The sequence below is a fragment of the Pteronotus mesoamericanus genome, unplaced genomic scaffold (assembly GCF_021234165.1).
Source record: "Pteronotus mesoamericanus isolate MK-2021 breed Mesoamerican mustached bat unplaced genomic scaffold, CSHL_Meso_final contig_55, whole genome shotgun sequence".
NCBI classification, from domain to species: domain Eukaryota; kingdom Metazoa; phylum Chordata; class Mammalia; order Chiroptera; family Mormoopidae; genus Pteronotus; species Pteronotus mesoamericanus.
Genome location: NW_026555198.1, coordinates 9,402,370 through 9,415,226, shown reverse-complemented (window position 1 = coordinate 9,415,226; position 12,857 = coordinate 9,402,370). Strand labels below are relative to the sequence as shown.

The window sequence follows — 12,857 nt, the reverse complement described above, 5'->3', positions numbered from 1 at the left end:
TTAGGTCAAAGTTATCAATAAGATTTGCATGAACCCCAAACCACAGAGACTTCTCTGAGGGGCAAAGAAGATGACAACAAGATCAGCTAATACTCAGGGAGTAAGATTTGGGCTATACAGAGAAATATCTTCCTTATGTCAAGGGATTTAGTGGTAGTGGTCTGGCATCTGGAGACTGGAGACTGGAGTCTGAGGCTAGAAGGAATGGTCAAGGATATTTTTTTAAAAAGCAGAAAGCAGGCTCTGGGAAGGACTGAGGTACCCATCCCACCTAGTTAAGTATCAACCCAAACCAATCTCAGATATTTCAGATTCTTGATTTGGCATTTACTTCAGATAGGGTTACCTGAGTAAGGGGAGGGAACAAGATGCTTAGAATTTTATAATATTCAGGCTAATTTGTGGCTAGATTTTAGAAGCTAATTAGGATCTGAGACTTGTATTCAATAAACTTACTCATTTCTATGTGCTTATATTTTATTTTCCATTTTTTGTAAAGTTTCTTTGAAAGACTTCAATTAAAAACAAAAGGTATTTTCTACATTATAGCTAGGATTGGAGAGGGGGAAAATCTGCATATTCCTAAAGTCAAATGCAATGTTAATAGCTCTGGGAGTTTAGGCCTTGCTGGCATAAAATATGTGTGCCTAGAAGAGATAGTTAAAAGTCATCTCTGACTGCTGGTACCTTCCCTTCTTGATTGATTCCTTCTCAATTTAGGTCTATTATTACCGCCACAGAAATAGACTGGAGTAGTTATTAGTAAAAAGGAATGGAGGCTGGTTTTGAGCTGGACAAGATTTGGCTTGGCTGTAATTACTAACAAACCTTTTTTGGTGAAGGAAAAAAGTACACACATAAACACATATACACAAACTAGGCTTTGAGTTTGTAATGGCAATCCACTATCTAAGATACAATCTTTACTTACACATTTACTCCTCTGTGGCTTGATTTAAGATTGCAGTAATTTGCCAGAAACATAAATTAGGAAAAAAGACTAGTAATTTCCCACCAGTGCCAAAAAAATTACCACAATCTTAGTGGCTTAAAACAACACACTTTTATAGTTCTGGAGGTCACAAGTCCAAAATGAGCCTTATGGCTATTATGAGATAAAAATTAAAACCAAGGTGTTAGTAGGCTGGTTCCTTCTGGAGGCTCCAGGGGAAAATTCCTTCTTGTCTCTTCCAAGTTTTCATATGGAAGGCTAGTAGTCTTAACACCCTATTCTCTTGCTTCTGACTCCCTCTTATAAGGACACTTGTGATTACATTTAGGATAATCCAGAATAATCATCCCTATCTAAATCTCCTTAATTTAGTCACACCTGCAAAGTCCCTTTTGCCATGTAAGATAAGGTTCACAGGTTCAAGAAAATAAGGCCTAGATATCTTTGGAGGGCCTTCCACCAGCTTTCCACTGGCCCCTAAAGATTCACATCCCTTCCACATGCAAAGTGTGTTCACTGCATCCCAATATCCTCTAAATTCTCAACACATTAAAGCATTAACTCAAGTCCACAATCTCTTCTATCATTACCCCAAAAGTCCCAAATCTTATCATCTAAATCAGGTATAGGTGAGAATCTGGGTATGATCCACGCTAAGGCAAAATTCCTGTCCATCTGTGGACCTTTGAAAATAGAGAGCAAGTCATCTCCATTCAAAACACAGGCATAGAATACAAGTTATAGACATTTTCATTCTGAAAGGGAGAAAATGGATGGGAGAAAGAAATCAGGGCCCCACGCAATTTTGAAATCCACTGGGCGAACTTCTTTAGGTTTCAAGGAGTGGTAGTAATCTTCTGTGGCTTGAGGTTCTGCCCTCTGGGTCCAAGGCACCTTCCTTGAAGTCATCCTTTCTTTTTCTTGAAGGGTAGCACGTGTTTGCAGCTGGGTAGTTTTATCAAGCCTTCCTGACTGTAGAATTTCAGAAATCTAACACTGTTCTTTCTTCTTGTCCTCCCTCTGTTCCTTTTAATCCAAGATGGCAGTGTTTCTGCTGGTAAACATTCTTAAAAACCTTCTAGGTCTTACATATACATGGTGAGGGTTCAAGCCATTAGACAAGAGAGTCCTCCCCAAGATAGTGCGTGGATAATTCCATTTCTATTCCTGGGAGGATTCTGTTGAGATGGTTGATGGGATTCATGATTCATAGGCCCAATCTCTTTAAAAACTCCTCTGTGTGAATGAATACCCCAATTTTTTTGTTCTTTCCGAAGCAGTAGCAAAAGGTTGTCTAGCCAGCCACACCCTTGACTACTTTTCCAGAGCTTGCTTTCCTGACAGTAAATCTCAAGTAATTTTATCTTTTCCAATCTAGATTGGGGGATAATTTCATTAAGTCCTGCATTGGTTTGTTTTGTTTTGCTTAACTGTTCTTCCCTCAATTTATCTCTTTCCTCTTGCATTTTACTATAAGCAGCAAGAAAAACTAACAGGCCATGATTTCAGCACTTTGCTTGAAAGGCACCTCAGCTAAATATCCAAGTTCAGCATTTATAGTTCTGTTTTCCACACAACTATAGGACATAATTTAGCTAAGTCTTCTGTCACTATATAACAAGGATCCTTTTCTTCAAGTTTCCAATAACATGTTCCTCATTTCCTTCTCAGCCCTTACCATCAATGCCTCTGTAACAGTTTGTTTAAGGAAATCTAAACTTTTTCCATCCTGTGACCCAATATTCTTCCAGGATTTATCCATTATCCAATTCCAAAGCCACTTCCACACTTTCAGATATTTGTTACAGCAAAACCCCACTTCCCAAGTACCAAAATGTGTATCACTTTCCTATTTCTGCTATAACAAATTATCACAAACTTAGTGGCTTAAAACTACACACATTTATTTCCTTACAGTTCTGGGGGTCTGAAGTTCAAAATCAGTCTACAGGTATAAAATAAAATCAAGTGACAGCAGGATTGGTTTCTTCTGGAAGCCCCAGGGGAGAATCTGTTCCTTGCCAATTCCAACCTCTAGAGGTTTGTAGGTATTCCTTGGAAAGCTTTGGCTCACAGCTACATCACTCTGATCTCTTGTTTCTGTTGTCCATCTACTTCTATAGTCTCATTTCCCTCTGTTTTCCTTTTATAAGGACACTTGTGATTACATTTAAAATTCACCTGGATAATATATGGTAATCCTCCTCATCTCAAGACCCTCAATTTAATCATACCTGCAAAGTCTCTTTTTCCATATAAGGTAATCTTCACAGACTCCAAGAATTATGACTGGATATCTTTGGGAGCCATTATTCAGACTTCCACAATGGTAGTTTAGAAATTCTGCATATCTCTTTTTAGTTAACAGTGTAGTCATTTGTTTAATGTGATATTTGTAGTAAGTTGTGTAAACTTGTAATTTGTAGTGATTTGTTTAATGTGTCCATCACTAAGTTTAATAAATAAATTGAATAAAAATAAGTACTAATTAAAACAAGTATTGTTTTAAGAAGTAGAATTTCTTTAGATTGTCAACCAATTCATTACATGACAAAGTATAAAAGACCTAAAAACAAGTTCTTTGGCTATTACTCTATGTAAAATTAGTATGTATTCAAAATGAAAATATAAGTCCCTGGAAAGGGGAGAACATGTTAGTTATGCACACGCTTGGAATGGAGATACAATATTGCCTGGTGACAGTCATGCCCTGTCCCAAAAAGTTCATAAAACACACCTAAAATGATCAATCCTGCTCAGGACATATAGTGTTAGAAACTTATATTCCAGAGACTCTAAATTCCTTCTAAGATCCAGTTTAATAAGACAATATGAGATTAAGATAAAATAAAAAGGAAAGAAACCAGCTTGTATCAAATAATGCTTTGATGCTAGCAGGCTGGCCAATCTCCTTACCTAGGCTGGAATAAATGTGGCTGAGAATACGAGCTGGTTGTACTCTGATGGGGTACACCTCTGCAATGGTCTCCACATCGATTCCTTTGTCCTTTAAAATGGCCTTAATTTCTTCTGTCTCAGCTAGAATGGAAACTGTAAGAAAGAAAGGAAATGAGGTCAACAAAAAATTTTATTTCAGTAAGATCATAAAATGTCTCAGACCACATTATTTTTCTGAAGGGAAGAGAAAAAAAAGGGGAGGGAATGAATAATAATTGGAGAAACTTGATGAAATAATCATCATGCTAGGTGCATAATGATATTATATAAATATAAAAGGAAAAAAGATCTCATGACCAGAGTATCATATTCTGGTTTTTGGCCAAGTATCTATGTGTTCTAGAGAATGGTACATTGTCTTTATAGCTGGGGTTCCATGGTTAAATAAGAAAAATGCAACATGAGGTGTTTGATGCAAACACTAAAGTACTAAAGTACTTTTCATTTGATGCAATACACCTATTGAGACATTTTTTTCCACAGCTCAAAACAGTTTTTGAACTTATTGATTTTGATGCCTTTTAGTGCTTCTGCTGTTTTTTGTTTTACCTCTTCCAAACTGGCAAAACATTTCCCGTTGAGGTCCTTTTTTGATCCAGAGAAACAAACAAACAAAAAAAGATGCCGCTTGGGATGAGATCAGGTGAATGGGGGTCATGCTGTTGTTGGTCAAAAACTGAACACTGTGTGGGCAGGTGTGTTTGTAAATCACTCATCATAAAGTTGACAAACATGTTGAAAGAGTCTTCAAAAAAAATTCACTGAAGCTGAACACAGCCTCTCACAACACCTGCTGGTACACTGATACAGATGGGTTCCTAGAACACTTTCCTAGCAGAGAAAACCTGTACTGCAGGGGGTCTGCCTTCTAGAAGGTAATTCTAGAAGAATTTCTAGAAGATAATTCCAGGGTTTTTGGGTCCCTCCTCCTATGTTGGGTTTAAAGTGCATGTGAGACAACCAAGTGGGACTGTCTTAAAGGACACTGACAGAGAATAAAGAGCATTAGCATAAAAAGAGATGAGATGGGTCAAGGAAAATATATAGACAAGAAGAGGATCTAGAATACAACCATGACAAATTTCAACATTTAAAAAATGAGCAGATATCCCTGGCTGGTGCGGCTCAGTGGATTGAGTGCCGGCCTGTGAACCAAAGGCTCTCCAATTAGATTCCCAGTCAGGGCACCTGCCTGGATTGCGGGCCAGGTTTCCCACTAGGGGGCGCGCGAGAGGCAACCACACATTTATGTTTCTCTACCTCTCTCCCTCCCTTCCCCTCTCTCTAAAAATAAATGAATAAAATCTTTTAAAATTTTTAATAAAGAAATGAGCAGATAAAGAAAATCCTGGGGGCAATAGTCAGGGGTTTTTGTCCCATGGCTCATATTGTCTCTGTTATAGGAGGTGGGGTCATCTTCTGAGAGGGAAGAAGTGAGGAGGTAAAAAAAGGAAAGAGTTTGAAATAGGTGGAGCCTGAGAGACAAGAATAAATATTCTGAGTAAGAAGAACAGTGCAATACAAACAGAACTCTTAGGAAGACCAACAGTTAGGGGACAAAGAGAAGAAGGAAGCTCAGAATGAGACAAAAAAGTACAAAATTTAGGTTGAAGGCAATCTAAGGAAGTATGGTTATCACAGAAGAGTTAAGAGTTTCCAGAAAGATAAACGATAAATCAAACAGAAAGATTCACTATAATATGGATTGAAAACTCCCTATTGAGTTTGGTAATAAGTTAAGCAAAAAAAATTTTCCAAGGAATACTGAGCTAGATTGTAAAGGACTACAGAATTAATGAAATATAGAGGGGGAAGTTTGGATGAGAAAGGAAGGATAGGATAACTAGAGGGAGAGGAACACGTCACTGGACTAAAAAACAGAACCAACACAGAAAAAGTTCAAAGATTAAAGGAAAGAGTAGGATTCTAAGAAGGCTAAGAAAACAGAATTAAGCATAAAAAAGAAAAGTTGGCCTTGAAGAGAAGAAACATCTTTTCTGAGGCTGAAGGAAAGGCAGCAAGGATGGGTGAAGACATAAGATTGTGATGGGGTGTTGGGAAAGTGACAAAGATGAGAATATTAAGATTACCCAGAGTGAAGTAGCAAGCCAAAAATGAGGTTGAAATCAAGGGATGGTGTTGAAAGCAGAGAAGATTTGGAATAGTGGTTGAGAACAATGAAAATGCTGGCTAATGATAAGAACAAGGACTAACAGGAGGTATTGTGGACCTAGCTGAGTTGGGGACCAAGGATTTACAGTGCTATCACTCTGCTCATTCGTGTGATTTTTTTCCCCAGTAGATTTCAGCAGGTCAGGTATAGCATCAGAAAATGCAGACTGTAAGATTAATCTGGAGCTATGATTCTTCTGGTGGGTGTAGCAGAAGTATTTATATGATCAACCAAGAGGTAGGGAAGGGCAGACTAGGAGAAAATAGACACAAGTGAAATGGGGCGGGGCGGGGGGGAAAGAAAACTGAAATAATATGTAGCTATTACCAGAAACTGGGATTTTTTTGAAACAGAAAATACCTGAGGTGGTTCTAAAATTTGATCCTTGCTCTTCAAAATGATTGGCTAAGGTAGAGGTGGAGGGAAAGATTACTAGGGTTATGAATATCAAAGAAATTAGAAGCTAAAATGTTTGAGGGCACTCACACCAATGCTGAAATCTAGCACTATGGCAGGAGTTAGGGAAGAAGAAGAAGGCTGTGAGCCAAGCATCAATCTCTTCAGTGAATGAACTAGAAAAACCAGGAGATCAATATAGCCAGATGGCATAATCCTGAAAGGAGAATAAGATTTCTCATGGGAGGGGAAGATGAATGGTTTTTTGTATTGCATTTGCTATATACATTGATAAGCAAAGACTACCTGTATGACCACATAGCATATCAAGTATAAGAAGGTTTAGAAAGTACATAGGATTATTTTCCATATATAACCAACCCCAAAGTCAAGTGACTGGAGACCTTTCAGAGGAGTATCACAACAGGACTTAGTACCATGTTGGATCATGTTACTGGAGTCAAAAATCACCTCGAGCTTTCTACTCTAGGAGACTAGGATAACAATGAAGTCATTGAGACAGATAAGAAAGGTTGGAAATACCTGCTTTTTTAAGGGACAATTAAAATGATGGAATGGAGACAAAAAGAGGTCAGGTTTGCAACTGAGGTGAAAGTGGTAAAGATATTTTATAGGTATTGGGACTAGAATTCATAATACCTTTATAGAATTTAGCCCAGTGTTTTTTAAAAGACGTATTTACTTATTTTTAGAGAGAGGGGAAGGGAGAAAGAGAAATGTCAATATGCAAGAGAAACATCGATAGTTGGCTCTTGCACGCCCCCAACTGAGTACCTGGCCCACAATCCAGGTATGTGCCCTGACTGGGAATCGATCCGGCAACCTTTTGGTTCATGGTCCGGCACTAAATCCAATGAGCCACACCAGCCAGGGCCCAGTGTTTTGTATAGAGTAGATAACTCCAAATTTTTTATGATTGTTAGAAACAAAAAGTAAAGGTTTGGAGTACTCTCCAAAGAGGCAATAGTTGGAGCCATATAAGCAACTTTATTATGAAGGAGGCAGCCCTAGGAAACTAACAAAGGGTGTAAATGCAGAAAGACAAGAGTATAAGACTAAGTATACAACCATTAAAAGGGTATGAGAAGAAAGGAGTACTAGCAGAAAAGACACAAGAGGAATGCTTGAAAGAAAGCAGAGATAATCAGGAGACTATAATATCATGATGATGGGAGAAGAAAGTGTTTCCAGAAGTAAAGAGTGCTTAAAAGTGAACTCTTATGTTTTGCGACAGTATGGATGGAACTGGAGATTACTATGCTAAGTGAAATAAGCCAGTCAAAGAAAGACAAATACTAGATGATCTCACTTATATGTGGAATCTAATGAACAAAATAAACTAATGAACAAAATGAGACAGAAGATGGGTACATGGAACTGACTGACAGCTGTCAGAGGAGCAGGAAGGGGCTGCTGGATGAAATCATCACTAAGAACTTGACTTCCCCCTAACTCCCCAAGATGAGTAAAAAAGATGTCAGGGGAGCGGGAGTGTTGTGTCTGTCATTTCGGCCACTTCCTGCATGCCCCATCCCTACCCTGAGGGCCAGTGGGATCACGGGGGCCTTGTGGTCCCCAACCTGTACCCAAACAACCTCTATGCAAAGCCCAGCACGTACTATGCTCAATAAATATTTCTTGGGTGTATAAAGGAAATTTAAAAATGGGCAGAAGGAACCAGAAAAATAATTTTTGATTGGTAGGAGGCTGTCTTAAGAAACAAGGCTGACTGATTTTAAGCCCAGAAACACCCCCAAGTGTCCCTCTGCAGGGTGGGGACAGCCCACAAGCCCGGTGCTGTGGCTGCTTTCTTGCCCCCACCCACCTCCAGCACAAGCTTTGTCCCACCGCAAAAGGAAGGAAGCTGACGTTTATTGAGGGTCTGCTCTGGGTTGCACACCAGGTCGGCTCTTCACTGATCTCCCCCCAAGCCCAGTGGTGCCATCCACAATGTCCAGGCAGGAAATCCCAGCCCAAAGGGGAGGAGCAACTTGTCCGAGGTGACATAGCTAGGAGATGTCAGAGTCAAGACTCACTCCTAGGTACACGTCTAATGCTGTTCCCCTCAAATCATCCCACCCCTGGAAGGTGATAAGGAACAATATGAACGTCTTTTGGCTCCTGGAGACACATGAAAGAAGGTGAAGGGATTAGCCAAAGAACATATGTGCATCACCCATGGACACAGACAACAGTATGGTGATGGCCAGAGGGAGACAGGGGTGGGGGCTAGTGGAGGTAGGTAAAGGTGGGTGGGTAACGGGGACATTTGTAATAGTGTCAACAATAAAAATAAAATTTAAAAAATATTAGCTAAGTAATAAAGAATCAAAATATCCAGCCTTAAACAAAGTGCAAATGACAATTAATTAAAAGTGGAAATAAGGAGAAAAATGATTATGTTTTCTTCCTTTTAATTCTCAATATCATAACATTTTCTTCCTTGGCATCAGGGTTAAAATTTTTTGATAGAAAACAATATACCTTATGTTGGACATTTAGATGGTTTTCAATTTAATCTGTTTAAAATAAGCTAAAATAAATATTTTCAAGATTCTATGGCTTTTCCCACACTTTGGATTATTTCTTTAGGCTAGAAACACAAGAATTACTATGTCCAAAGATATAAAAAATTTTGGCTTCTTATAATAAATATGTCCAAAATACTTTCTTGAAAGACTGTATGAAATTATAATGCAAAGGAGTACTAGTTTCCCTACACTATTGCTCAATTGAATGTTGTATTTTTTAATAAATGAAAATTGGTACTTTCAATTATTTTAATTTTTTGATTACTAACATAATAAAGTATTTTTTAATCCTCACCCACAGACATGTTTATTGATTTTAGAAAGAGGGGAAGGGAGGGAGAGAGAGAGGCAAACATTGATGTGAGAAACATTGATTGGTTGCCTCTCATACAGGGTCTGAACATACAACACAGGCATGTGCCCTGACCAGGAATCGAACCTGCAATCTTTCAGTTTATGGGACAACACTCCAACCAACTAAGCCACACTGACCAGTGCAGAAGTAAAGTATTTTTAAATAAATTAGTGTACAAATTGTATTTGGAACCATTCTTTCTCTAGAAAACTAAAATCACTAGTGAGTGATATATAATTTTGTGATTAAAAGAAGACCAATAATAGAATTTTACCAAATACCAGGCAAGAGTGAAGAGTCTCATTATAGATTAACTTTGCTGTTGTCTTGTTCAGTTAATTAGGTGAATAAATATATGTTGATTTTTTTAAAAAGTGTCAAATAACAAAATAATGAGACTCATTTATTAAACATTTGTTCATAATTAAGATTAATAACAATTTTGAAACCAAACAGAACCAAGTTCATTCTACACTTTTTTAAGTCTAACAAAATACATGATAAAGAATAAAGTCACCATTTATTGGTCAAACCAGATCTTTACTATAAAGTTTCTGTTGCTGAGGTAAGAATACATACCTTGAACTACGACATCTGGCTTTGGTACAGTTGAAAACCTACGATTCAGGGGATCAATTTCTCCAGGAGCTAAAAATCCCTAAAGAAAAAACATAAAAAGACAAATTATTATAACTCAAAAAGCTAATGTTTGAGGAAAAGCAATATACCAGTACCATAACTCTATACCATAACATGTAAAAGACAGGCAAGAAAAGGAAACAAATACTATCATTGTATGAAAATGTTTGAACTCCTGAATTCATGTCCACAGTATTTTTATGTGCAGTTAATTTCTAGTGGCTGCCACAAATCCTTTTTTTGGAAATAAGGTATAAATGATAAACAGAAAGTTTTCTAGTTCCACCTCTACCTTCTCTGGATGTACATGATTAGACAATCAGACCACAATGCTCCTTATCAATATTTTTACTCATTAGTGCTGTTAATTTCTCATTTATTCAAGTATTTGCTATGCTTTCTGCTCAGCAGATATCTTTTGACTTGATTCCAGTTTCTGTCCTTCATGAGATAGGATGAACTCATTTTGCCCTTAAGAAAGGTATTCATCTCCTTTTTTCATACCATTTAATTTATTCTAATTGAATGAGAAAGTGACCATGGAAGTATAACTTTATTTTTTAATAGTTTTTTATACTCACCTGAGGACATGCTTATTCATTTTAGAGAAAGAGGAAAGGAGGGAAAGCGAGGGAGAGAAACATCAATGTGAGAGAAAAACCCATCAGTTGTCTCTCATACATGTCCGAACCAGGGCGAAAACCCGCAAGATAGGCATGTACCCTGACCAGAAATTGAACCTGTGACCTTTCAGTTTATGGGAGGATGCTCCAACCTACTGAGTCACACCAGCCAGGGAAAGGGAAGTATTACTTTAAACAAATCATTCCGCCCATTATCGCTACATCCATATTAATGTCAACTACAGATAATCAAACTTTTATTCTTGTGGACCTGGAGAAAGAACATACCTACCAAGAAGGGCTCCTGGTGGCTCACTGAGCCCAAATTTAAAAGCAGAGCCTATCAGCTGTTTTTAAACAGGGACTTCCCACTCTTCAAGGAGAACCCTGCACTAAACTGCCTGTCTGTACTGTGTTTCTGCCATCTCATCCAGCCCTTATAAAGGAGTTCCTGAAATCCTATTTCAACCAATAGGACTAAGGTTTTCCCCATCCAATCAGAGATGTGCAGCTATATCCCCCCAACAGCATCTTCACTGACCAATTAGGGTAGCTCCATTCTGACCAATCAGGACAGTGCCTTTTGGACTAATCAACCTGTGAGGATCTGCATGAGGGCAGATCAATCAGGACCAGGGATTGGGGACTTCTCTCTATCTAAATCACTCTCCTCTGGCTCATAGAATGCATTTTCCCTTCCCTTTCCATAGAAGACTGAAGACTGTGTTTCCCTGGTTGAGCTAAAACACTGTAGATGAAACACTGAAGAAGACATCTCGCTAGACCAGAGCATAGAAGATTATGCAGAGCAGACCCAGGTAGGGCACGGCAGACTGGTGTGGACAGGAGAAAAGCAGGCAAATCAGAGCTAAGCAGTCTCTAGCAGGAGTGGGGCCTCCCCCCAGGGCTGCCTCACCCCAGGACTACCTCACAGCCCTGCTATTCTACAGCTTTGCTACTGTATAATTGAGCTATAACACTATTGAGCTGTTCCACAGTTGTACTGTTTTCACAGCTGTGCTGTATCACAATTGAGGTGTTTGCACTGAGCAGAATTTCTTTCTTCACTGTACCCTAAACTGGGGATTCCTATTGGCATTGAATTGGCGCCAACAACCATTGGTTAATATACTGTTTCTTGAAACTCATAGTGATGTATGTCAATTATATCTCGACACAACTGGGAAAAACAAGACAAAAAAAAACAAAAAGAGTTGCAGAAAGTCAACAGTCATGTATAAACAGATCAAAGAGTCTGGGTCAGAAAGGATAGCTAAGTCCCACCCTAGATCCTCTAGGAGCCTTGGTTATAGATTACCATAATAATCTACAATGTAGAAGTATATTTGTCAGTAAATCTGGAAGACTTTGAGAAAAATAACTCTTCCTATATGCTCAAAATGTCACAAATAAGCTGGACAGAAATTTCTGAGTGCCTCATTAAAAGCTGTCTCAACAGAATTTAATATATGAAACATTTAAAGAGCCCCTTACGAAAAAACAAATAAATAAAAAAAATTATGGTGTTACTAACCATTTTTCATGGTGACTAAAATTATCTTATCAGTTTATTCACTTAAAGAATGAAACATGATGTTTCTTATAAAAGTTAGCACTTACATCCATTATCAGATATAATGTCTAAGCACAACTGCATTCGTCAGTCACCAGGCAAGGCACTAGGGGGCGTTTTGAATGGGAAAGATCTAGGGCCTGATCCCAGGGCAACTGCAGGTACAGTGCCAATGTGAGAAGCCCTGGGCAGCATGAGGGACATGGTTGCCAGGGGGAAAGATTTCTATCAAGGACTGGCCATGCTCCCACTCTACGAACCTGGTGGAAAATCTATAGTTAAGGCAGAACACAAAAGGCAAGATTTATTGAGCTACTCATAAAACTGATTACTATGGTGACTAAAGCAGAAAAAGAGCCCTGACGTTTCCCCTTACCTCTGCCATCAAGCTTCCTAAAATGTAGAGAGATTGACCCCACATATGAGGCAACTTGCCCATGGGGACTCGGTCCACAGTGTGAGGATTTTGATATTCTTCATCAACCTAAAAGAAAAGAGATAAAGAGGGCCACATGAAGGGTCATATAAGGTTTAAAATATTAGGCAACAAAAAGGCTGAGTCTGGGTTGTGATTCATACCCTATAAAAGTCACATATGCAATGCACTGAAAAGTCAAGGACTATGACTACAGTCTA

The 12,857-nt window shown here is 38.5% G+C and overlaps 1 protein-coding gene across 2 annotated transcripts in view; it reads right to left on the bottom strand.

Moving 5' to 3' along the window:
- Window positions 1-12,857, bottom strand: part of PHKA1 (phosphorylase kinase regulatory subunit alpha 1) — a 136,862-nt gene that overhangs the window by 55,185 nt on the left and 68,820 nt on the right. For both annotated transcript variants that reach the window (XM_054579583.1, XM_054579584.1), the window contains 3 exons: window positions 12,598-12,705; window positions 9,966-10,044; window positions 3,869-4,003 (listed from right to left, as the gene is read on the bottom strand). In XM_054579583.1, the coding sequence (XP_054435558.1) occupies window positions 3,869-4,003; window positions 9,966-10,044; window positions 12,598-12,705 (322 nt within the window). The remainder of the gene's footprint in view (window positions 1-3,868; window positions 4,004-9,965; window positions 10,045-12,597; window positions 12,706-12,857) is intronic.